The sequence below is a fragment of the Capricornis sumatraensis genome, chromosome 6 (genome assembly GCF_032405125.1).
Source record: "Capricornis sumatraensis isolate serow.1 chromosome 6, serow.2, whole genome shotgun sequence".
Classification (NCBI taxonomy): domain Eukaryota; kingdom Metazoa; phylum Chordata; class Mammalia; order Artiodactyla; family Bovidae; genus Capricornis; species Capricornis sumatraensis.
In genome coordinates, this window is record NC_091074.1 from 71,725,084 (window position 1) to 71,747,802 (window position 22,719).

The 22,719-nt window shown below is 44.9% G+C and overlaps 1 protein-coding gene across 1 annotated transcript in view; it reads right to left on the bottom strand.

Annotated features, from left to right (window-relative positions):
• ANKS6 (ankyrin repeat and sterile alpha motif domain containing 6) overlaps positions 1 to 22,719 on the bottom strand; it is a 48,738-nt gene that overhangs the window by 7,612 nt on the left and 18,407 nt on the right. Inside the window, exons 9-13 of the mRNA XM_068974604.1 lie at positions 20,429 to 20,632; positions 19,254 to 19,407; positions 16,519 to 16,688; positions 7,313 to 7,496; positions 2,221 to 2,288 (exon numbers count right to left, since the gene is read on the bottom strand). Of these exons, the coding sequence (XP_068830705.1) occupies positions 2,221 to 2,288; positions 7,313 to 7,496; positions 16,519 to 16,688; positions 19,254 to 19,407; positions 20,429 to 20,632 (780 nt within the window). The remainder of the gene's footprint in view (positions 1 to 2,220; positions 2,289 to 7,312; positions 7,497 to 16,518; positions 16,689 to 19,253; positions 19,408 to 20,428; positions 20,633 to 22,719) is intronic.

Sequence of the window (22,719 nt, forward strand, 5' to 3'; positions counted from 1 at the left end):
TGAATTAATGATGATTTACTACTTTCAATTCCCGGCTTTATCCTGAATGTTTATTTGAAAATATCATTAAAAATAAAACTCTCCTCAGCTCTTACCCTGGAATATTTAGAAGTGCATTCTGGAAAGACTCTGAAAACAAAATAAGTAAGGGAAGTCTCTGAGACAGTAATCTGGGCGACCAGAATGGTAGAAAGCCAAGTCCTGCTGATAGAAAGTTCATGGCAATGTTGCTGCACTTTGAACAGTATGGGATACTGTACAGAAAATATGAGTATATGGCGGTACTCACCGTGTTTACCCCTCAAGGACAAAAGAGATGCAGACTGTGGAAAGACAGAGTGAGAAGAGAAACAAGCAGAAGCAATAAAGGCAAGAAAGACTGGAGAACCGAGGCAGAGACGGGCTCAGAAAATGGGCATCTCAAAGCTGTTCGACCCCTGGTTTTTACTGGAGAAATTCTAACATTTCTGGCATCCCTGCCGGGGCCTCAGCTCCAGGAGAAGTTTCTCCCCTTTCTTTCAATTTTCATTTTACTTTCCTGGATTAAAAAAAAAAAATCTTGAGCCAAGTTTGAGTCAGTGGGGAAGGGTCTGCTCCCGCACCCAACACCATGCTCTCTCTGAGATGCAGAGAGGGCCCCTGTGATAACGATAAGCTCCCTGCATCTTTCTGGGCTTTACAGATCACAAGACACTGACAGACTGAAGGAACAGGTGACGTGGTTTTGATGGAAAACACCTGCCCCCTGACCCTACTGGACACTCCCCTCCCCCACCATCCCAGACCTGAGGCAGAGACCCCACCCCTAGCCTGCGTGTGGGTCCCCGTGGCCAGCTCCTCAGAAAGCGTGGAACACATGAAATAAAAGCATGCAGCCATCTGAAAACAGTAAAGATTTTTTTGACAACAAGAAAAACTGCCACTGAAGTTTAAGGCATCGAGAAGGTAAGAAGGACAGATTGGATGGGGCAGAAAAGCAAAAAAAAAGGAAGAAAGTCGTGGCACCCCTGACTTCTTCTTGAACCGAAACATACTCCTTAACTGGGTCTCAAGCTTGCTGGAGTCAAGGAGGGATTCTCATGCTACATTAACTGTGACCGTTGTCATGTACTAAACTGGGCACTAGAATGTTCTAAGCCAGTGACTGTACCCTGGTAGCTAACGGGCCCACTGACAAGTTTTATTTCGCTGACAGTAAAAGTTTTAACATCTTATTGAGATGTAATTCATCTACCATACAATTCACCCATTTAAAGTGTAAAACTCAATGATTTTTTAGTACAGAGTTGTGTGATCGTCACCACACTTAATTTTAGAGCATTTTCATCACCCCCAAAAAGAAAACCCGTACTCATTAGCAATCACTCCCATTCTCTCCTCCCCACATTCCCTGGCAACCACTAATCTGCTGTCCGTCTCTACAGATCTGCCTATTCTGGACATTGCATATAAATGGGGTCATGCCATATGTGGCCCTTCGTGACTAACTTCTTTCTCTTAGCACAGTGTCTTCAAGGCTCATCTGTTTTGTAGAGTGTATCAGTACTTCTTTCTTTTTAATGGCCAAGCTACATTCCAAGGTAGAGTGATAACACATTTTATTTACTCATTCATCAATTGATGGGCATTTGGGCTATTTCTGCCTTTTGGCTATTATGCACAGTGTTGCTGTGAACACTGTGCAAATGTATGCTTTCAATTATTGTGGGTATATACCTACCTAGGAGTGGCATTACTGGGTCATATGGTAATTCTCTTCAACATTTTGAGAAACTGCCAAACTGCAGAACAGTAATTTTTAAAAATGTGATTGTGAGTGCTTTTAGGATTTTGAGTGAGAGCAAATAGGAACTCTCTTAGACTAATACAGACTCTTTATGTCCAGATACTTAACACAGATTCATTAAACTTTGCTTTTTTCCTACTTTAAACCTAAAAACTGGCTAGGTAATCCCCTTCAACTAAAGGAGAACAGAACAGACACAAACTTTACCACAGAGAGCAGAGCTCAAAATTACAAAATTTTATTATAACACAACAAGCCAGAAGGTCCCCAGGATTTCACTGTTATGAATGAGCCAAATGTGCTGAACACAAATTCTATTTCTTCAGCCATCTCAATGAAAAAGATCAATCCAGGCTTAAAGAATGACAACCTACATATTTAGACAACTGTTTTATGCTAAGATTTAAATGGACACTCAAAAAGAATATTCTTACCTCTTGCTCCTCAAAAATGGGCTGATATTTCTCAAGTGATAATTTCTTAAGGATTCCAGTCAGTTCATCTTCAAGAAGGAAAGAATGTAAAATAAGATATTTTAGAATTTGGTAAAATTGCCTCAAGAGTGATCTTCAAACTTTCATAAAGTCGTGGTAATCTTATTTCAAATGAAATTCTACAAGAAGCCCCGACACAGAAAGCAGATCTGCACTGCACTCCTGGGGTGTGGCTGCAGGTGGGTCTCAAGCCACGTGCTGGTCATACTCCTCCCTCAGGGCAGGCTCCCAGCATTCCCCAAACCCCAGATCGGGCTGTGAAGACAGAGGTGGGGAGCTTCATGGCTAGGCTGACTCTCCAATGGCTGCAAGCACCAAGTTCTTCGAGTTCTAGCTTCTGGGCCCAAAACCCTGCACTCTATCCCAGAACAATTTTAAATTATGATTTCTCAACTGCTGTTAGCTACACTTGGAATAAACACTAAGACTAGCACCCCTCAGCTAGACAGAGAAAGACCTGGAGAGAACAGGCAGGTGGGCCTCAGAGTCAAGGTTTGGTTTAAGCATTTGGAGACTGTGGGCTTCCTGAAGAAAAGGCGGGTCTGAGTGGAACAGGAGAGCCAGATGGACACAAACCAGGGGAAAACAGAAGATCTAGGGTATCAAGTTATCAGAGCAGGGAGGGAGACAGGGAAGGAGACAAGACCAGCATCTGGGGGGCTTAGAGAAACATCCATTCACACATTCAAAAGGAGTTTACCAGACTAGGCACTGGGGACTCAACAGGGACCAAAACAGACCACAAGCAAGCTGACAGGTTGGTAAGGAAAAATAGAGCAGGGTGGGACAGGTTGACAGGGGATGTGAGAATGTTGTGTTATAGAGGGTGGTCAGGGAAGGTCTCTCAGGAGGTGACATTTTAGCAGTAAATGAAGGAGTGAGCTGTGCAGATACCAAGGCAAAGAGCACCAGCAGCATCCAGGCAGAGAGAACCGCAAGTGCAAAGGTCCTGGGGCAGTGGGTGCAGCTTACAGAAGAGCGGACTGGAGGTTAGGTGGCCAGAGGTCCACTCATTCATCATCCAGCAAGGGCTACTGTGCCTACTACTTGCTGGGAATGCAAGTACAGACAGGTCCCTGTGGTAAAGGAACTCAGCGCGACTGGGAAGATATACCGAAGGGGGCGACGGATGATGCCCCGTGCTCGCCATCAGGCACCCTGTACTGGATACCCATCTGCTCCTAACAACCCCACGCGGCAGACCCTGTTACTGCTCCCACTACAATGAGGAAGTCACAGAAAGCTGGCACCATATCTTAGGTGAGATCACACCACTAGTCCACAGCACAGTGGGGATTCAAACCCAGTGGTTTAGCTACCAGGCCTGTGCCACACGCCACTCTGCCACCTCTCCCACAGGTGGTGAGCACATGGTGAAGGGCATGACTAAGGGGACAGAGAGGACAGCCGACCAGCCCAGGGGACCAGAAAAGCTTCACGGAAGAGCTGCTAATGAGCAACGGTGTTATGAGATTAAATGAGTCCCAGCCCACACATAATCCATTACAGACTCATGACACCTATAATGCTGTTCCCTCCGTGAGTCTCTCTTCACATTTGCGTGCTGGCTTTCTGGGAGGGGGAATGTACACATATATGTAGACACGTAACCTTACAGCAGATTTTACTCATGTAAGGCTGTATGTGCACAATTTATATATGATAATCAATTACATGATACTCTATATTATAAACTCCATACAGCCAATGCCTTCATTGGTTATCAGGCATTTCACTGAATGTCTTCACTGATTTTTGCATCATTCTTGTAGCCAGAGCGAATGAGTAGAGTTCCTACATGAACGCTTGCTGATGCTTCTGTTTAGGTGAAAACGTGAGATGAAATGAAACAACGAAGACAAATGTTGGAACTTCATGTGAGCAACTGTGCTCAATCAGATAAGTTTTCAAATCCTGGAAGACTATTTAGACTATTTTCTCAATTTTCAGTGCTGGAACAGCTATAGACATGACACTTTAAGGTTTAGCCTGCATAATTAACATTGTCTAGATGATATCCAGATGATCAATAAAACATTAACTCAAGTCCTGGTGGGTATTTACTGATTTCCACGGTGTAAATACATCACCATGGCTGATTTCAACCTGCCAATGTCATGTTCCTGGAAACGGAACTGGGAAAGACGCAGAGAAGTAACACATCAGTACACAGTATTCCCACCACGAAGGAAAAAGAGACATAAAGAACTTCAAGAGCACAGATATTAGAATGCAGTAAAAGATTAGAAAATAATATATTTTGATTTAAATGCCACATACCTTAACATGTAGCATAATCAGCTTAATTATAAGTTCATGTAATTTGACTTGTCTATTTTTTTAACACATATTTTTGTTGTTGTTGTAACTTGACTTTTAACAGCTGTGTTTAGTTGCCAGCTTACATGTTTCCTTGAAGAAGAAAATGGCAACCCACTCCAGTATTCTTGCCTAGAGAGTCCCGTGGACAGAGGAGCCTGGTGGGCTGCTGTCCATAGGGTCACACAGAGTCAGACACGACTGAAGCGACTTAGTATGCATGCATGCATTAGAGAAGGAAATGGCAATCCACTCCAGTATTCTTACCTGGAGAATCCCAGGGACAGAGGAGCCTGGTGGGTTGCCGTCTATGGGGTTGCACAGAGCCGGACACAACTGAAGCGACTTAGTATGTATGCATGCATTAGAGAAGGAAGTGGCAATCCACTCCAGTATTCTTGCCTGGAGAATCCCAGGACAGAGGAGCCTGGTGGGCTGCCATCTATGGGGTTGCACAGAGCCGGACACAACTGAAGCGACTTAGCAGCAACAGCAGCAGCATATGTTTCCTATAAATTTAACAATCAGCTCTGGCCCAGCTGCACACTATCTGCTCAGTCCCTGCAGCCCGGCCCAAGTGCCGCTCTTCAGTGAAGCCCACGATGATGCTGCCTGCCTTGCTGGTAACACAGGTTTAATCCCACCTTGCGCTATAATCATTTGATGTTGTCATGCAGAATGTATCTGAATCCCCAGCCTGATGAATGACCAGGACACCAGCAAAGGTTACAGCTCCCAGGGCTGCCCCAGGCACCTTCACAGAGTGTGTGTGAAGCTTACACGACATTGTCGCCACCTCACCATTTCCTTCAGGAGGAGTGAACAGAGGGACACAGCAGGAGCAGGGCAAAGGCTCGCATGTGACCCTTCACCGAGGCTACAGGTTTTCCACAAAAATATCATCAAGGATGGCTCTTTAGTGATGGACTCCAGGCTCTGATCTGTGATAATCTAATGCCCGCAGGACAAGGGGCAACTTATCTCTTGCTGCCTCGGGACCCAGGAACCCCAGGAAGCAAAAGTAGGCTTTCTAAGCCAGAGAAGGTAACCTTAAAAAAAAATATGCGCTCTCAAGTCCTCTGTTTTTTTATCCCAACGAGGCTTTGCAAAGCTTTTTTCCAATAATGAATGAGAGGGGAGAAGAGTGGGCACAGACCAGTAATCAGATATCCACTGTCTTAACTCTTTGGGAGGAATATGTGGGGCACAAATCCCAAACTGAACCACTAGTTTAGATTCCTGAGGCCTTCCGAGGCAAGAGAGTTCATGGACGGGGAACTTAAGATGCCACACGGAAATTCTCTGGTGGTCTAGTGGTTAGGACTCCACGCTTTCACTGCAGAGGACCCGGATTCAATCCTTGGTTGGGAAATTAAGATCCCACAAGCCACGTGGTGTGGCGAAAAAAAAAAATCATTATATATATATATATATAAAGAAAACACAGGGAGGAATGGGGTTGCTAGCCAGCCTCTGAAGCTTTCATAAATGATCGCACTTGATAGTACAAAACAATGAAAGCAGTCCCAAATAAAGAGGATGCCAGTGGTAGTGTACACGTATCAACGCAGTACAGACCATAGCCTGTGCGGTTGATTTCAACTTATCACTTGCTGGGCAGAATCTGCTCTGCACGCCCTCCCAGCAGCTGCAGTGAGACGCCTGCAAACCACACACACAGTGAGAATCTCCTCGCCTGTCAGATTCATACTGATTGCACCTGCCTGGCCCCTGCTGCTGCTCTCTCATCAAAGCTCTGCTCCCTCGTCTCCCACCCCTGCTCCCAGGAGCCACCAGAGGGCAGTTTTTAAAAGGATGAGCTTCTCTCCTTTATCATTTACGTCTTCACACCTGGGATCTCACTACAGTGCCTCCAACTCCCTCCCTGCTGCCTGATCCATCTCCCTTTCCTCATCACCCCCACTCACGCAGGTTCCTGCTTTTACTTGCCCTCCATCCACTTCCATTTTCCTTTAAGGAGCTACTTCCCTCCCACTCCCAATGCACACAATCTGACCCTAACCGACCCTGGCTCCAAAGGCAGACACGCTCTGCCCTTGGGGGCACAGAGATAATCAAGGATGGGCAAACAACCCAAGTCATTATCAATACAGCCAAGACAGGACAATGATCTTTACCCGTGGGGTTTTGCCGGAGCTGCTAAGAAAGTAGCACACTTTCTACTGGGGTGTCTCGGTTAGTAGGAAGAAGCATGAAGCTGCAGGGGGTATCCCTGCCACCGCTTGAAGACAGCCTACCTGAAAGATGGGAGTGAAACATTCCAAGGCACACGGATTTAGACATGTTTGAAGCACACCCTAGATACTTCCATTATGAACCCACAGATGATCAGTGTTTTAGTTTTGTTTGCTTAAATCAGTTTGAATGGAGATTTCATCCCTTGCAACTGATAGAATTCTGATTTGTACAAGGTTCAGGGAAAGGTACATAATGGGTGGTGGAAAAGCAGTTTTACAGGTGTATATCTGTGTATTTAAACAAAACCAACCTACATTCAGAAACTACTGTATACCTTTTAGGTATATAAGCTCAGTGAAAACAAACATGCAAGGTATAATCAGGGAAGGGAAAGATATTTTTGACTGAAAAAAAAAACACCTGACCCAGGATAGCTATAGCAATAAAGGGCACCTGCGAGGTTACCCTGGCAAGAGGGAAGGGTGGGGTCTCAGGACCTTTCAGGGGGACTCACCCTCATCAGTGATGGTGCCACTGCTGGAGCCCCCACTACTCTTGGACTGCCGGTGGGATGAGGAAGAGGAGACGGAGGACTCGGCCGCGTGCCCCTTGGGAGAAGGAGAAGGCGTGAGGGTGGGGGAGGTGCTTTTGGAGGTAGTGGAGGTTCCAGATGGAGGCCTTTTGCTTGTCTCCAGTTTCTGCTGAAAAGAGTAAGACAAATACATAAGCCATCACCTGGAGGGCAGACATGATTCAAACAGACACCCACAATAGGGAACACGGGTGATATATGACTCAACAAGATGTCTAACCAGAACTATGAAATCTACTTCATAGAAAACATGCAAAGCAGAAACCATAATATCAAAACAGTTTCAGGAAAATCCTCCCCTGAGAAGAGACAGGGAAGGGGATGGAAAAAGTGGCACAAGAGGAGCCAGAAAAGCCCGGTCCTAGTCCTGTCCGGAGAAGGCAATGGCACCCCACTCCATGGATGGAGGAGCCTGGTGGGCTGCAGTCCATGGGGTCCTGAAGAGTCGGGCACGACTGAGCGACTTCACCTTCACTTTTCACTTTCATGCATTGGAGAAGGAAATGGCAACCCACTCCAGTGTTCTTGCCTGGAGAATCCCAGGGACGGAGGACCCTAGTGGGCTGCCGTCTTGGGGTCGCACAGAGTCGGACACGACTGACGCAACTTAGCAGCAGCAGCAGCAGTCCTGTCCAGATAGCGGCCAGCGTCATGTCCTTGGCTGAGTCCCTTGACCTCTCACTGCCGTGCCGTGCTAAGTTGATTCAGTCATGTCTGACTGTGTGCAACCTGATGGACTGTAGCCCACCAGGCTCCTCTGTCCATGGGATTCTCCAGGCAAGAATACTCAAGTGGGGTGCCATTCCCTTCTCCAAGGCATCTATCCAACCCAGGGGTCAAACCCAGGTCTCCCACATTGTAGGCAGATTCTCTACCGTCTGAGCCACCAGGGCAAGTCCTTGAACCCACATCTCTCTGGCATCTCCTGCATTGGCAGGTGGGTCTTTACCACTAGCGCCACCTGGGAAGCCTGATGACTGCTCACTGACCAGCTCTAAATGAAAGTGTGGCTTATTAACACCGTAGGCCCATTCTGCTCTGGATGTTCCTTCATCTAAACCAGTCACTTTCAACCATCCCCACAGAAGACTTATTATTTTTCCTTTTTATGTGTTGCACACAAAAATGGCCTTTTATTTTGAAATACTTTTGTTTATTTTATAGAAGTATAGTTGATTCACAATGTTGTGCCAGTTTTGGGTGTACAGCATTAGTGATTCAGGTGGGGTTTTTCTTGCAGCTTATATTCCATTATAGGTTATTACAAGATACTGAGTATCATTCCCTGTGCTTATACACAGGGATTTACTGCTTATTCAGTAAATTCTTGTTATTTATCTATTTTATATGCAATAGTTCACATCTGTTAATCCCATACTAATTTGTCCCTCCCCACCCCCTTTCATAACCTTAAGTTTGTTTTCTGTTTGTGAGTACTTCTAGACTTACAATTATGGGAGCTAAGAAATTAACTCTGGGATGATAACCATCAGCTAAACTGCTGATGGTACTCAAATATCTGTAGTTGTTTCACTGATTCTTTCTTTGGTCCAGGATTCATGCTCCATTGACCCATTTTGTCTTCTTATACTCCTCCAACCTGTGATAACTCCTTGGTCTTGCCTCGTCTTTTATGACCTCATTACTTTAGAAAAGTCCTGGTCAGGTATTTGTCAGATATTCGTGGTGGGTTTGTCCTGTTTCCTCATGATTAGATTTACGTATGGATCTTGAGGTACATCACAGAGGTGATGGGCCATTCTCAGCACATTACACCAGCAGGTACAAAGCACCAATACCTTATCAGTGATGATGATTTAGTTAAGGTGGGGTCTGTCAGATCTCTCCATTATGAAGTTACTATTTTTCCCTTTATAATCAGTCAATATCTGGGGAGACATTTTGAGCTAAACATCTTTTTTTTTTTTCCTGTTTGTCTGTTAACTTTAACATTCTCTGGTGCATCTTCTCTGGAGCAATTACTACCGTGATGTTCTAATGGTGATTTATTTCCTTTATTCTTTCCACAGTTATTACTTAGAATTCTGTCCAGAAGAGTTGTTCCTTCTCCCCCATTTATTTATTCAGATCAGTATGGGCTTGTGGATATTTATTCTCTGGGCTATAATCCAATACTATTGTCATGCCCTGGTCCCTTTTACTGGAGGGTGGTATTTAGATACTAAAATCTGGATGGTAGATTGTTCATGCCTACTGGGATGTCACTCCTTCTAGGTCCTCTCAGCGAACAGAGCAAGGAAATATATGAAGTCTACTAACCTATGCATACACATATAGCCACACTTGGTCCTCTATCAATCTGTGTATACATGTATACTTATAAGCATGCATTCATACTGATTCATACTGATAGCTCTGACGCCAATCCAATATCCACAGGGTTAGTTCCACCATTTCCCCTATGACTCAATCTCTGACAGTTAAAAAACTGAGCTCATTATTTGTTCAACCTTAGTATATGTGTAAAGTGTATATATACATACATATATACACACACACACACACACACACACACGTAAAGCAGCTTCAGAATTGCTAGCCTATAGCACCTACAAGGAAAAAAAAAACTCAACTAGAATACAATGCTTATGTACAGTTCTTTTTGTCTTTACTCTTACAATCTCCATTGACATGTTTTCGCCCACCTCCTACAGTGTAGGTATGTCATTCACTTGTAATACAGCTAGATCTGTTGTCACAGTCTGCATACATCCTTAGTTCCTGGTTGATTTAAAATCCACATGCAGTAAAAATAACTTCTGCATACAATTCTTCAGGTATTGATAAATAAGTAGAGTTGTGTATCTACCAAGAGTACCATATGGAACAGTTCCATCATCCCCCAAATTCCCTTGTGCTGTCCCTTTCTCATTAACTCTTCCCCCACTCCAATCCATGGAAATAACTGATCTGTTTTCCATTCCTATAATTTTGCATTTTGAAGAAACTGTCATACACATGGAATCAAATAATATGTACACTTTTCTGTCTGGCTCAGCATAACACTTCTAAGATCCATTTAAGTTACTGCGTGTGTCAATAGTGCATTCTTTTCCATTGCTGAGTAGTATTCCACTGTACAGGCTGCCCAGGTGGTGCTAGTGGTACAGAACTTGCTTGCCAATGCAGGAGACGTAGGAGACATGGGTTCACTTCCTGGGTGGGGACGATTCCATGGAGGCAGGTATGGCAGCCCACTCCAGTATTCTTGCCTGGAGAATCCCATGGACAAAGGAGCCTGGTAGGCTACAGTCTATAGTGTTGCACAGAGTTGGACATGACTGAAGCAACTTAGCACGCATGCACATATTCCATTGCATGGGTATTCCCACAGTTAGTTTACCTATTTACCTGTTATAAGACATTTCTAGTTTAGGGTATTTATGAAAACCTGCTGTAAACATTCACAAACTGACTTTTGTATAAATATAATTTAAAAAAAAATCTGTTTGGGTAAGTATCTAGGAGAGAGACAGGTCACATGCTCAATGTATGTTTTGTTTTATAAGAAACAAACATTTTCAAGGTGGCTGTATCATTTCTGCATTCCCATCAGCAATGAATGAGAATTCCAATAGTTTCACATTCTCACAGCTCTTGTAACTTAATTTCTTTTTTAATTTTAGGCAGTCTAATAACAGGTGTAGAATGCTATTTCATTGTGGCCTTAAGTAATATTTCCTAAATAAAGATGTTGAACATTTTATCATATGTTTACATGCCATCTATATGTCTTCTCTGATGAACAAACTGTTCAGATATTTTGTCCATATTTAAATTTGTTGGTTGTTTACTTACTGTTGAGTTTTGAGAGTTCTTTACTCTGGATACAAAACCATTATCAGATACATGATTTACAAATATTTTGCCTAGTGTGTGGCTTGTCTTTTCATTCTCTTAATGCTGTCTCTTGCAGGGCAAAAGATCTGAATTTTTATGAAGTCCAATTTAACATTTTTTCTTTTATGGATCATGCTTTTGGTACTATATCTGAAACTCCATGCCAAATTCAAAGTTACACAGATTTTCCCTGAGGAATTTTATAGTGTTTCATTTTATATTTCAGTCTATGATCTATTTTGAGTTAATCTCTGAATTCACTGTGAGATATATGTAGAGGTTCATTTTCTTGCATATTCAATCGTTCCAGCACTATTCGTTGAAAAGACTACCTGTTCTTTGTTGAACTGCCTTTGCACCATTGTGAAAAAAAATTTAGTTGACTATTCTTGTTAGGTCTATTTTTAGCCTCTCTCTTCTGTTCCAGTGACCTATGTCCTTCCCTAATACCATACTGTTTTACAGTAAGTCTTAAAACTAGGTATTGATAGTATGATTCTTTTTCAAATTCTTTTGCTTATACTTTCTTTGCATCTTAAAATAAATTTCAGAATCACTTTCTAGATCTCTACAAAAAGAGCTAGCTGGGATTTTAATTTGGATTATATTGAATCTCTAGATCAAACTGCAAAAAAACCCAATACCCTAACAATATTGAGCCTTCTGTCGCCCCATTTATTTAAGCTTATTTATCAATGCCTTGTGGTTTTCAACCTATAGATTCTGCACATACTTTTTTAGATTTATACCTAAGGATTTCACTCTCATAATACATTTTCATATAATTTAATTTTTATATAATACATTTCTAATGTACTGTAAATGATACTCTCAGTTTCAAATTTTAAAAGTCTAATTATTCTAATTGTTCATTGCTACTGTATAAAAATACAATTGACTTTTGTATATTGACCTCGTATCCTCAGATCCTGCTGAACTCACTTTTTAGTCCTAGGAGGGTTTGTGTAACTTTTCTGCACTTTCTGAGTAGACAAACATATCACCTAGAACTAGAGATAATTGTATTTCTTCCTTTCCAATCTGTGTGCCTTTAACCTGTTCCTTACCTTATCACACTAGCTATAGGATAGGTTTTGGTACAAAGTTGAGAGAGGCAACATCCTCGTTCCTGATCTTTGGTGAAAAGCACTCAGTCTCTTATCATCAAGTACAATTCTAAGTACAGGTATTTCAAATGAGGCCCAGGAAGTTCTTTTCAATTCTTAGTTTGCCAAAAGTTCTGATCATGAATGGAGTCTGAATTTTGCCAGGTGCTTTTTCTGCATTTTATTCTTCAGTCTATTAACCTGGTGAATTATGCTAACGAAGTGCTCTTTTTCAGTATTTATCCTATTCAGTGATCTCTGAACTTCCTGGACCTGTGGTTTGGCACCTGTAATTAATTGGGGGAGAAATTCTTGACCATTAAAAATATATATATTCCTTATGCCCCACCATTCTCTCTCTCTCTTCAGGGGTTCCAATTACCTGTATGAGAGCATTTGTTACTACCTCACAACTTTGGGGTGCTCAGCTTTTGTTTTTGCTTTGATTTCTTTTTTACTTCATGTTTCAGTTTGGGTAATTTCTATTGCCCTATCTTCAGGTTCATTGATTCCTTCCTTGGCTGTGTCAGGGAAAGAATCTTTCTACTGAGGAGCCCATCAGAGGCATTCCTCATCTCTGTGTTTTTTATTTCTAGCATTTCCATTTGGCTCTTATAGTTTCCATTTCTCTGCTAAAATTGCTACTCATAGGAGTCTGCATGCTGTTCAGATTGTCCACTAGAGCCTTCAGCATACTAATTGTGGTTCTTTTAAACTTCCTGTTATATAATTCCAACACCTGTTTCACATCTACATCAGATTCTGATGACTGCCTTGTTTGTTGGGAGTCTGGTGTTTCTTGCCTTTTTACATGTCTTATAGTTTATGTTAAAAATTGGACATCTCATATAGGATAGTAGAGACCAAGATAGTTTCCATGCCTAGAAATGGGTACACCTTTCCTTCTGCTAAGACTTTAATGTTCCTTCTTGCTAACTACATCCCAGAGTGGAAACAGAAGTCCCTTTCTTAGACGTTAAAAAACTTTGTCAATAAGCTGTCTATATTAATGGATTCTTCCTTCTGCTTTTTCTGTAAAGACAGCCATTCCATAATAAAGCTTCTGATTAAGCAGGAGACAACTGGGATATCCCTACAAAACAGATTCTATTTCAGTCAAGGGCAAAGAAACACAATACTCTAGGCCTGTAGGCAACATTATTGGGGAGGAGGCAGGTACATATAAGATTTGGGGTGCTCTGAAATATTTGAACTATTCCTTTCATCTCCAATGTGGCAGGTTAATCATGTCGTGGCACCATCTCCACCCTTCCTGTACCTATACTCTTTGCTACATAACTGTGTGGTCTCCTGCAGTGGGTGTGATGACTTGCTTAAACTTCATTGGTTCTCAACTAATGCCTTTGACTGTTGCCATGAGAACATGTCCAAACTCGTTGTGGACACACATGGACCCATTGTTCTGATCACCCTAGCCAACAGTCAAACATGTAAGAGATTCCCCTCAGTCCAGAAGCACTGCCTAGCTAAGTCCAGACCAGGCTGCCCAGCCACAGATGTGCAAGCGTAAGAAATGCATTGTTTTCAACCACTGTGCTTTTGGGTGGGAACAGAAAGCTGATATTCCCAGGGGGCCTTTGGGCTTTCTGAGATGTGGGAAGTGCAGCACACTCCAGCCCCACCCCAACTCCATTCTGTATCTGCTAAGGCACACTTCACGTCAGAAGTCATGCCTTACAAATATTCTACCACTGCAGTGTGCTTGGTTTAAGCAAAGTGCAAAACCCAGAATCATCAGGCTCATATTTTGAATACTAATTTCTAATTCTTCCTAAGGGAGTCTTTGAAAAGCACTTCCTGTCTCCATTCTGCTGCTAGAGCCTTTGACAGAAAGCCCACTCCTGTGTCCTTTGATTTAGGGCAGTGATTTCTAAGAACTTGGGCTGGGCTGGCTGCAATACTCTCGGAAGAGAAAAACAGATTCCTCAGACCCTACCCTGAGAGTCTCAGTTAGTTAAGCTGCGTCGAGTCCAGAAATCTGAGTTTTTAAGTAGCTCCCCAAGTTTACAGCATATTCTTATGCTAGGAATATCAGGTGATCATTGAACTGGATTATTTCTCCAGTTTTCTGTTTCCTGAATGCTTCTTCTGACAAAATTTCCTTTCATCAGAACACACTTGTACATATCTTAAATATGACAGGTGCATCCAGGTGATGCAATGGTTAATATAATTTATAACTTAGATACTTCCCTATTTCCAACACCAATGAAAGGAAGCTAACAATATGTAACACACCTAATAAGACCATCCAAATAGAAACAGAAAATTTTAGACAACAGAGAAGAGGAAAACTAAATCAAAATTCTAGAGTAGCAGATTTACTGTAATGAGTAGCCAAGTTTCCTAGCAGCAAAGGCAAAAAAAGAAATATGCTAATTACAGAATTTTTACTATCGGATGAAATAAAACATATTGAAGTATCCATAGACATTTTGTACCTATCGCTGAATTCTAAAAGGAACTTAATTTCATAAATCCTAGTACACAAGTAATTTTGAACATAATAGAAAATATGCTACCATATACAGAGATTTTTTTTTTCTGGAGCTACACTGTAAAGAAACTAATTATATGGGATCAGTTGCATAAGGGACTTTGAATAACAAAGAAAGCTGTATAACTAACAATGGTTGGACAGAAAACAAAGACTATTTCTCGTACATCCATTACGATATTAATCTCTGAAAGCACTTCTGGGCAAAGGTCCAGGGCTGAGGCCTTCAGATGATCTAACTTTTCCCAGGGAGAAAGCTTAAGACATCTAGAAAATAAAATGAAAAGTGGGGTTGTGCCTGGACTTGGGGTCCTCTCAGAAGAGGGAATGGGCTATGACACCCCTATGGAGAATCCAGGGAACCACCTGTTAAAGGAGCCAGTTCATGTTCATGACTAGGACCCACACTCTGGGGCTTACTCCATTAGTCAACTCAGGTGGAGGGACTAAGGATGTAGAGGGGGCAGATTCTGAAGACACTGGGAGACCTCCACTCCCTGAGGCATGTGGGGTTTCTCATCCATTGCAAACCCCACAGGTGCTAACAATGTGGTAACTACTCTGTGCTTGCATGCTAAGTTGCTTCGGCTGTGTCTGACTCTTTGCGACCCGATGGACTGTAGCCTGCCAGGCTCCTTTGTCCATGGGATTCTCCAGGCAAGAAAACTGGAGTGGGTTGTCATGCCCTCCTCCAGGGGATCTTCCTAGGGATGGAACCCACTTCTCTTATGTCTTCTGCACTGGCAGGCAGGTTCTTTACCCCTAGGGCCACCTACGAAGCCCGGTAACTGCTCTGGGGCTCATTAATGGAGTCCTCAGCTCTGTCCTGCTCACCATCCTTCCTATAGCTCCTTTCCTGTGCCACACATTCACCTCTGGAGCCCTGCATGTGCCATCACCTCACCCTGGGACAGTCTCACCCCATCCCACCCTTGACCCTTTCACCTTTCCCTTCAGATCTTGAGATGTCACTGGTGCCCTCCAGAATCGGCAAGGACACGTGCCCCATAGCATCCTCCCTTCTCCATGAGACACATTGCTGTGTCTGTAGTGACACCAAGAGAACAGTCACCAACCCCTTCATTCACTGCTGGATCCTCACTGCTGGAAGTGAGCACAGAGCAGATACTCCAAAGATGTGGCTGGTGGAAGGATAAGGTAGGAGGGTGATTACTGCTGCAACTGTCAACAGTAACACCCAACACTTACACAGGTATACCAGGTACCAGCCCCATTCTAAATGCTACAATGGGAGGCTGAGATTAGAACCCAGGCAGTTGCTCCTGAAACCACTAGGAACCCTTTTGCTCTAAATCAATGAACAAAAACATGTGTTGTGTGAGACTGGATGACCAGCACAGGGCTGCAAACCTGGTGCTCACCCCAGCAGCACCCCGCACCTCTGCAGCCATCCCACCTGGAGGTGTCTTGGAGATCAGGTGGGAGGTGAACACGAGTGCACACAGCACCAAGGGCATGGGGTGTGACCTTGGAAACCACCCTTCTTGGAAAGCCCGAGGGCAGCCGGATGGAAGGTCTAGTCTGTCCCATGACAGCGGTCTTCCCCGCACTCCCCAGGGTGTCAACAGTGCTAGGACAGGACCTAAGAGCATCAGAGGAGGAGACGGAAACAGAACAAGCACCTTGCCACCAGGAACACTGCCGCCTGCCGGGGAGACTGGGAGTTCAGACGGGCTGGAGCTGGGCGCTGGCCCAACAGGACTTGACCGATGGCTGGGCTTCTGCTCAGATAATCCGGCTGCCTTTTTCCTCTGGGCAGCGATCTGGGACAGGACACTGTCTATGCTGCCACCTGAGGAAAGAGGAATAGGAATGACTTACAAGGTCCAAAGCACTGCAGCGTGGGCAGTGGATGTCAGGGGCTGACCCAGCTGAGCCGAAACCACATTGCCCAGACCATCCCCTGGCTCTGGGTCAGGGCTGACCACAGGACCGCGTATGACAACTGGCAGGTGGACAGGCCACCGAGGCTCCAGTCTGTCCTCGCATTCCACCACACGATGGCCAACTGAGTCAGCCTTCAGCAGGCCAGACACCAGGCCAGCCCTGGGTTACCACAGCAGCCCCTCCCAGCGCCCTCTGACAGCTGCATACACTGCCCCACCGGGGCTCCTCCAGCACCATCCAACACCCTCCCCAGCTCCCCATTCTAAGCCTTCACATCCCCAGCTGCTCCCACAGTTGTGTCAACAGCTTTCTCACTCCATAACACTCAGGGGCTCGGCTTCCATGGAATCCTGATTGCCACGTTCCCCCTCCCTGTTTCTCCAGACCTACCAGCAACCTTGAATTGTGATGAAGGGAAAGGGGAAAATGATAATATCCAGGGCTAGGGAGGGCATCAGAGGGGGAACACTGATAACTACGATTTACAGGGCGCTGACCAGGTGTCAGGCACTGCCGGAAATATTTTACATGTATAAACAGGGCCGTTCTGGAAGGCAAAATGGAAAGCTTCAAAAACAGGCAAACACATTGACCCTGCCCCCCTGATTCAGAGGCACTTACATTAAGCAAATCACTAAGCAAGTGTGTAAGCCCAGTGCTCTCAAGCCATTACTTAGAGTGGGATCTACAGGAGCAAAAACCTGGAACAGCCTCAGTGTTCAATAAGAGGGAACTGGTTAATTAAAATTGTGACACCTCACATGAGTGGAAGGCTGTTTGTTTATTTAAAAGATGCTGTCCACAGGGAACTCTGTTCAATGTTATGTGGCAGCCTGGATGGGAAGGGAGTTTGGGAGAGAATGGATATACGCATGTGTATGGCTGTCCACCTGAACATATCACAACATTGTTAACTGGCTATGTGCTAAGTCACTTCAGTCGTGTCCAACTCTTTGCAACCCTGTAGACTGTAGCCCACCAGGCTCTTCTGTCCATGGGATTCTCCAGGAAAGATTACTGGAGTGGATTGTCATGCCCTCCTTCAGTGCTACTTCAATATAAAGTAAAAAGTTTAGAAAATGAAAGAATCTGTAGATACAGGTGCATTGGCATAAAAAAGTGGTTACAACATGGAAGCAGGGACAAAGAGGGAAAAGGTTACAAAGCAGAGTATATTCAGAAGTCAGCCTGCCTCCAAGTGGGTCTGGCCCTGCTGTTTCGCTGCTGTGTGACTGGCTGAATTAATCTAACTCCCCCGAGCCCCAGTTCCCCCTTCTGGAGATTGGGGAGGATACCTCACAGGTTGCTGGAGGACTGAAGGAGATAATACACTTAAAGGGCACTGTGCCTGGAACATACTAAGTGCTCAAAAATGTATTCTTCTTTCATAAAGAAGCGAAATGTACCTTGCAAGATATACATCAAAATGTTAACAATGATTCCTAGTGGGTGAGATTATACTTTTTTTTTGCCTTTTGCTTTAGCTGGTTTTCAAGCTTTCCCACAAGAAGCATGCATTACATTCCTATGTAATGGCATAAAGCATGGTGCCTTCCTGCAAAGCTCGCTTTAGTTAATCCTGGATGCCTTAGGAGAAGACTAGAAAGCATCCTGTAACCAGCCTCATTACCTTTTTCCATATTCTGTTTTGTTTGTGTTTTTTTACAGTATTTACTATTCTCAGATTAAAAAAAAAAATTGCCAGGCAAGAACACTGGAGCAGGATGCCATTTCCTTCCTCAAGGGATCTTCCCGGATCAGGGACTGAACACACATCTCCTGCATCCTCTGCACTGGCAGGTGGGTTCTTTACCACTAGCATCACCTAGAAAGCCCCCAGTTAAACATCTATTCAGAATTATCTGTTTGCACCAGAATACAACTTCCTGCAAAACTGACTTTGAATTTTTTATTGCTACATGCTCTATCACCTAGACTTTGGCTTATATCTAATAAGTGGCCAGTAATATTTTCTGAAAGAATATGGTAAATAAATGTAATGACTGAAAACAAGTAAACTTAAAGAGAAGGAAAGTATGCCATCAGCCCAAAATAACGGTAGGCAAACGGCTTTGAGTTTTAATTGTCACCTCCTTGCTGTGCACTCCTGGGCAAATCCATCAACCACTCTGAGCTTCAGTTCCTTCATTCAGGATGAGAAGATACCTAAGGTTTAACCTTCAAGGATTTTAAACACCGCAAAAACACTATTCACTTCTCTTAGTTTCTTGCAAAATTTTCTAACAAAATAGACCATTACAGACTATCTCTTCCCTTACCACTCCCCACCCCCTTGCCCTAAGAAATTGCATAAAACAAACTTAGAATTGTGAATTCACTGAAAAATCCTTTAGACACATCCAGGAGAAAGACGGTGTACATGCAGTGGTCTCAAGGACTGTCTGCAGTTCACACCCTCAACCCTAAGTGATCTTCCTACCTTCCTGGAGTGGGCTGCCTGGGTACCCACCTGAGCGGTTATGCAGCTCCCCACCATGCCTGCTCATGCCTCCTCCCCCACTGGAGCCACCAGAGGAATGAGGTGAGTGGTTGAAGTTTCCAGAATTGGCGGGGGAGGCTGGGCTTCTGGAGAGAGATGGAAATTTAACCGGCCTGACGAGAGTCTGCAAGAATAAGGCGGATATGGCAGTTAGAGTGTGCTGTTCATTACATCTGACACAGGTCACGACGGGGAGGGCCCTGGAGTTCAGCTGGCCCATCCTAGCCGATCCTTGCTCAGCCTGCTAGGAGGCCCCCAAGGGATGGGAGTGCACATCTACCTGCTGACAACTCGACCGACCATTAGCTCAGGCTAAGCACCTGTGACACCACTTCCCACAGGTCACCCACCTCCTCCCATGTGGTGGACTAACATAAACCCACTCCGTCCATTTTAAACACTTCCAGGCACCAAGGCCTTGGTCTCCAACTAGTGATTTGGCATTTACAACAGTCCAGGAAGGCAGCAGCAAGCACCAGGGGGTCAGACAGAGACGGGGGCTCTGAGCGGCTCCAGTCACTCAACACAAAGCAGCAGGCTCAGGGCCTCCCTGAGTCTCCACCGTCTACAGTCTGCTCGTGTGGGTATCAGATCCCACATCGAGAGAGACCGCCTCAGTGTGTCACAGCAACACACTGAGGGCCACCAGGTCAGAAGGACAGAAGTCACACTCTGGTTGCAAGAAAACTCTAGGAGCACACAGAGCGGTCTCCAGTGTTTGAGTCTGGTCCTGAACTTGTGCAATAATGTAGTGTGGAGCCTGATTAGAGCCAAGAACCTGATTTTTGGTCCCAGCATCCTCAACCCCACTTGGCTCAGTGACCTTCAGCAACTACCTCCATTCTCTGGGCTGTTGCTTCATCTATTAAAGGGAATGTTGGGTTAGATCAGGTCTTCAACCTGTGTTCCTCAGAGCTCCAGGATTCCAGGGAGAGGGGCTTCCACTTTCGTTCACTCTAATCTGCTTACATATTTAATTCACTTGTAGGGTTTCATTAGACAAAGGAGTATTACTCACTTAAAAGAAAATAAAAAGCTACAGCCCCCCTAGATCAGAAGGGATCTGAGGTCCCTCTGCCTACAACCCATCATGACATCAGAGAGTGGTAGATGAAACGTCAAAGTGTGTGAACTGGACAACTTACACTGTCCGTGCTCCCTCCACCTGCGGGGTGGCCTCTGCTGGCTCTCTGAGGCAGCACAGTCTTCATGGGGTCTGCCTTCCCGTTACGACATGTCCGGGACCGATCCGAGCTCCACAGCTCAAAGCTGGAAGGGGGCAAGAAAGGGGGGATGACTGCCTTCAGCTTGTCGCTCGGGAGTCTGGTGAAGGGGGCTCCATTTCGAAGCTGAAAAAGACAGGCTGTGGGTTAGGCAAGTCCCAGGAGGGCTCCTAGCTCTGGGAGGAAAACTCCAGGTCTCTCCTGCTTCTCAGAGAATGGCAGCACCCCCAAACCCCATCCCCCACCACGGCCAAGCCAGAAACCCACGTGATGTCCTCAGCTCTCCTCCCAGCAAGCAAGGGATACCCTCGTCTGCTCTGCTCCACCCGCTCAGGTTCTCTCGGGTCTGTGCACAGCAACAAGACTAGCACAGGGGGAGGGGCTGCAGGGAGCCATGGGGGAGCCTGTAAGTGCTGGGTGTGCTGTGCTGGGAGAGGGCCCTGCAGACCAAGGGAATGGAATGCAGGAAGGACTGGAGACAAGAGGAGCAAGACCAGTGTGCAGAACTGCAAGGAGGCTGGTGTGGCCAGAGCTGGGGTTCCAGGAGGCAGGGATGAGGCCACTGGCAGGCCCAGGCTGGCTCTCTGCAAGCAAAGCAGACACTCCCATCCCCCATCCCACCACCTCCTTCCTGCTCTAGCCACACCTCCCACTGCTGACATTTTTAACTGCAATTTTATTTTAAATTTTGAAAATGCGATTTGGGGTCAGTATAAAATCCACACCATGATGACTGGTGGATCGTCAAGGAAAAGCTTTCACACGGTCCACAGTAACTTTAATTAAGAAAAGACACTGAACTTGGTGCCAGATGGTGCTTTGCAGGGAAGGGCATCCCACAGCTAAACCTGCCTCGGGAGCCGGGCAGGCGGGCATCTCCGCGAGGATGGCTGCAAACGCCTACTCAGCAGAGCACCCTGGCCATCCTCCATCTGCCACCGGGCAGGTGGGCACACCGCCGCCCTCTACAGGGCAAAAGGAGGTGGGACAGGAGAGCAACAAGATGGGAAGTGGGGAGCCTCCTGGGTTCCCACCCAGGCACTGTCCTGCTTTTCTGAGAGTCTGTGAATAAGGGCCGAGCCCTCTGGACCTCAACAACCTCATCGGCATAAGGATAATTCATCAGAGCTGTGAAAACAAAAACTAGGAACCCCAAAGTCCAGCAGATCAGTCTTGGATAAAGAGATGATGGAATGTTACATCATTTAGTCATTGGATGCAATGAGGCCAAAGAGTGTTTCTGACACAGAAAAGATTCATGACAAACTGTTAAAACAGCAGGTTCAACACAGTGGGGGAAGATAACAGTGCATCACCGACTCAATGGACATGAACTTGGGCAAACTCCGGGAGATAGCGAAGAATAGGGACAGGGAGGTCTGGCGTGTCGCAGTCCATGGGGTCACAGAGTCAGACATGACTTAGCAACTGAACAACAACAGAAGTGCCTGACCTGGCATGGTTTTTTGGGATATAAGTGAGTGAATATATGTAAACTGTAGCCAATACTTAATAAGCATTATATTTAGTGCTGTGCTAAGTATTTGTTTATTATATATAGCATGATATCATATTCATAGATACAAAAAAATGATTAGGAAAAATACTCAAATGATATATGCCACAAAATGTCAATCATGCTTATATCTGGATGTGTGACCAAGGGCGATTTTTTCTTTATACTTTACTGCATCTTCCAAAAATTCAATAAGAGCATTTCTGTCTACATACTGAAAGCAATTATTGCTATTCACTAACATTATCAAATGTTGTATGCCCCATGGTCAGTGTGCAGACACCAATTTATACCTATCTCACAGCAGGGCAGAGCAGACAGACTCCATCAGGGCCCCAAAGATCCTGGGGCAGCTTAGTTCTTTGGGGGCACCTCTGCTCCCTTCTTCTCTCCAACACTGCCCTCTCCTGGCCAGCCTCCAGATTAGGGCCTCACAGTTAAAGGGACTTGACACCAACCAGAAGACTCTCCTTTCAGAGAAGAGAAATGAAACCCAGAGAAGTGAGGTAACACATCCAAGGTCACACAGCAGATAAATAAGAGTTCACCCTGGGTCAGATGTTATGTTAAGATCTTCCTGGAGATGATACTTAAAAACCACAACCATGCGGAATAGCATCTCCTACGTAAGAGAAGGCTAGCTAGCTATTGCCTGATATCCATCCTCCATATCTTCTTCACAGACATGCCTGATAGA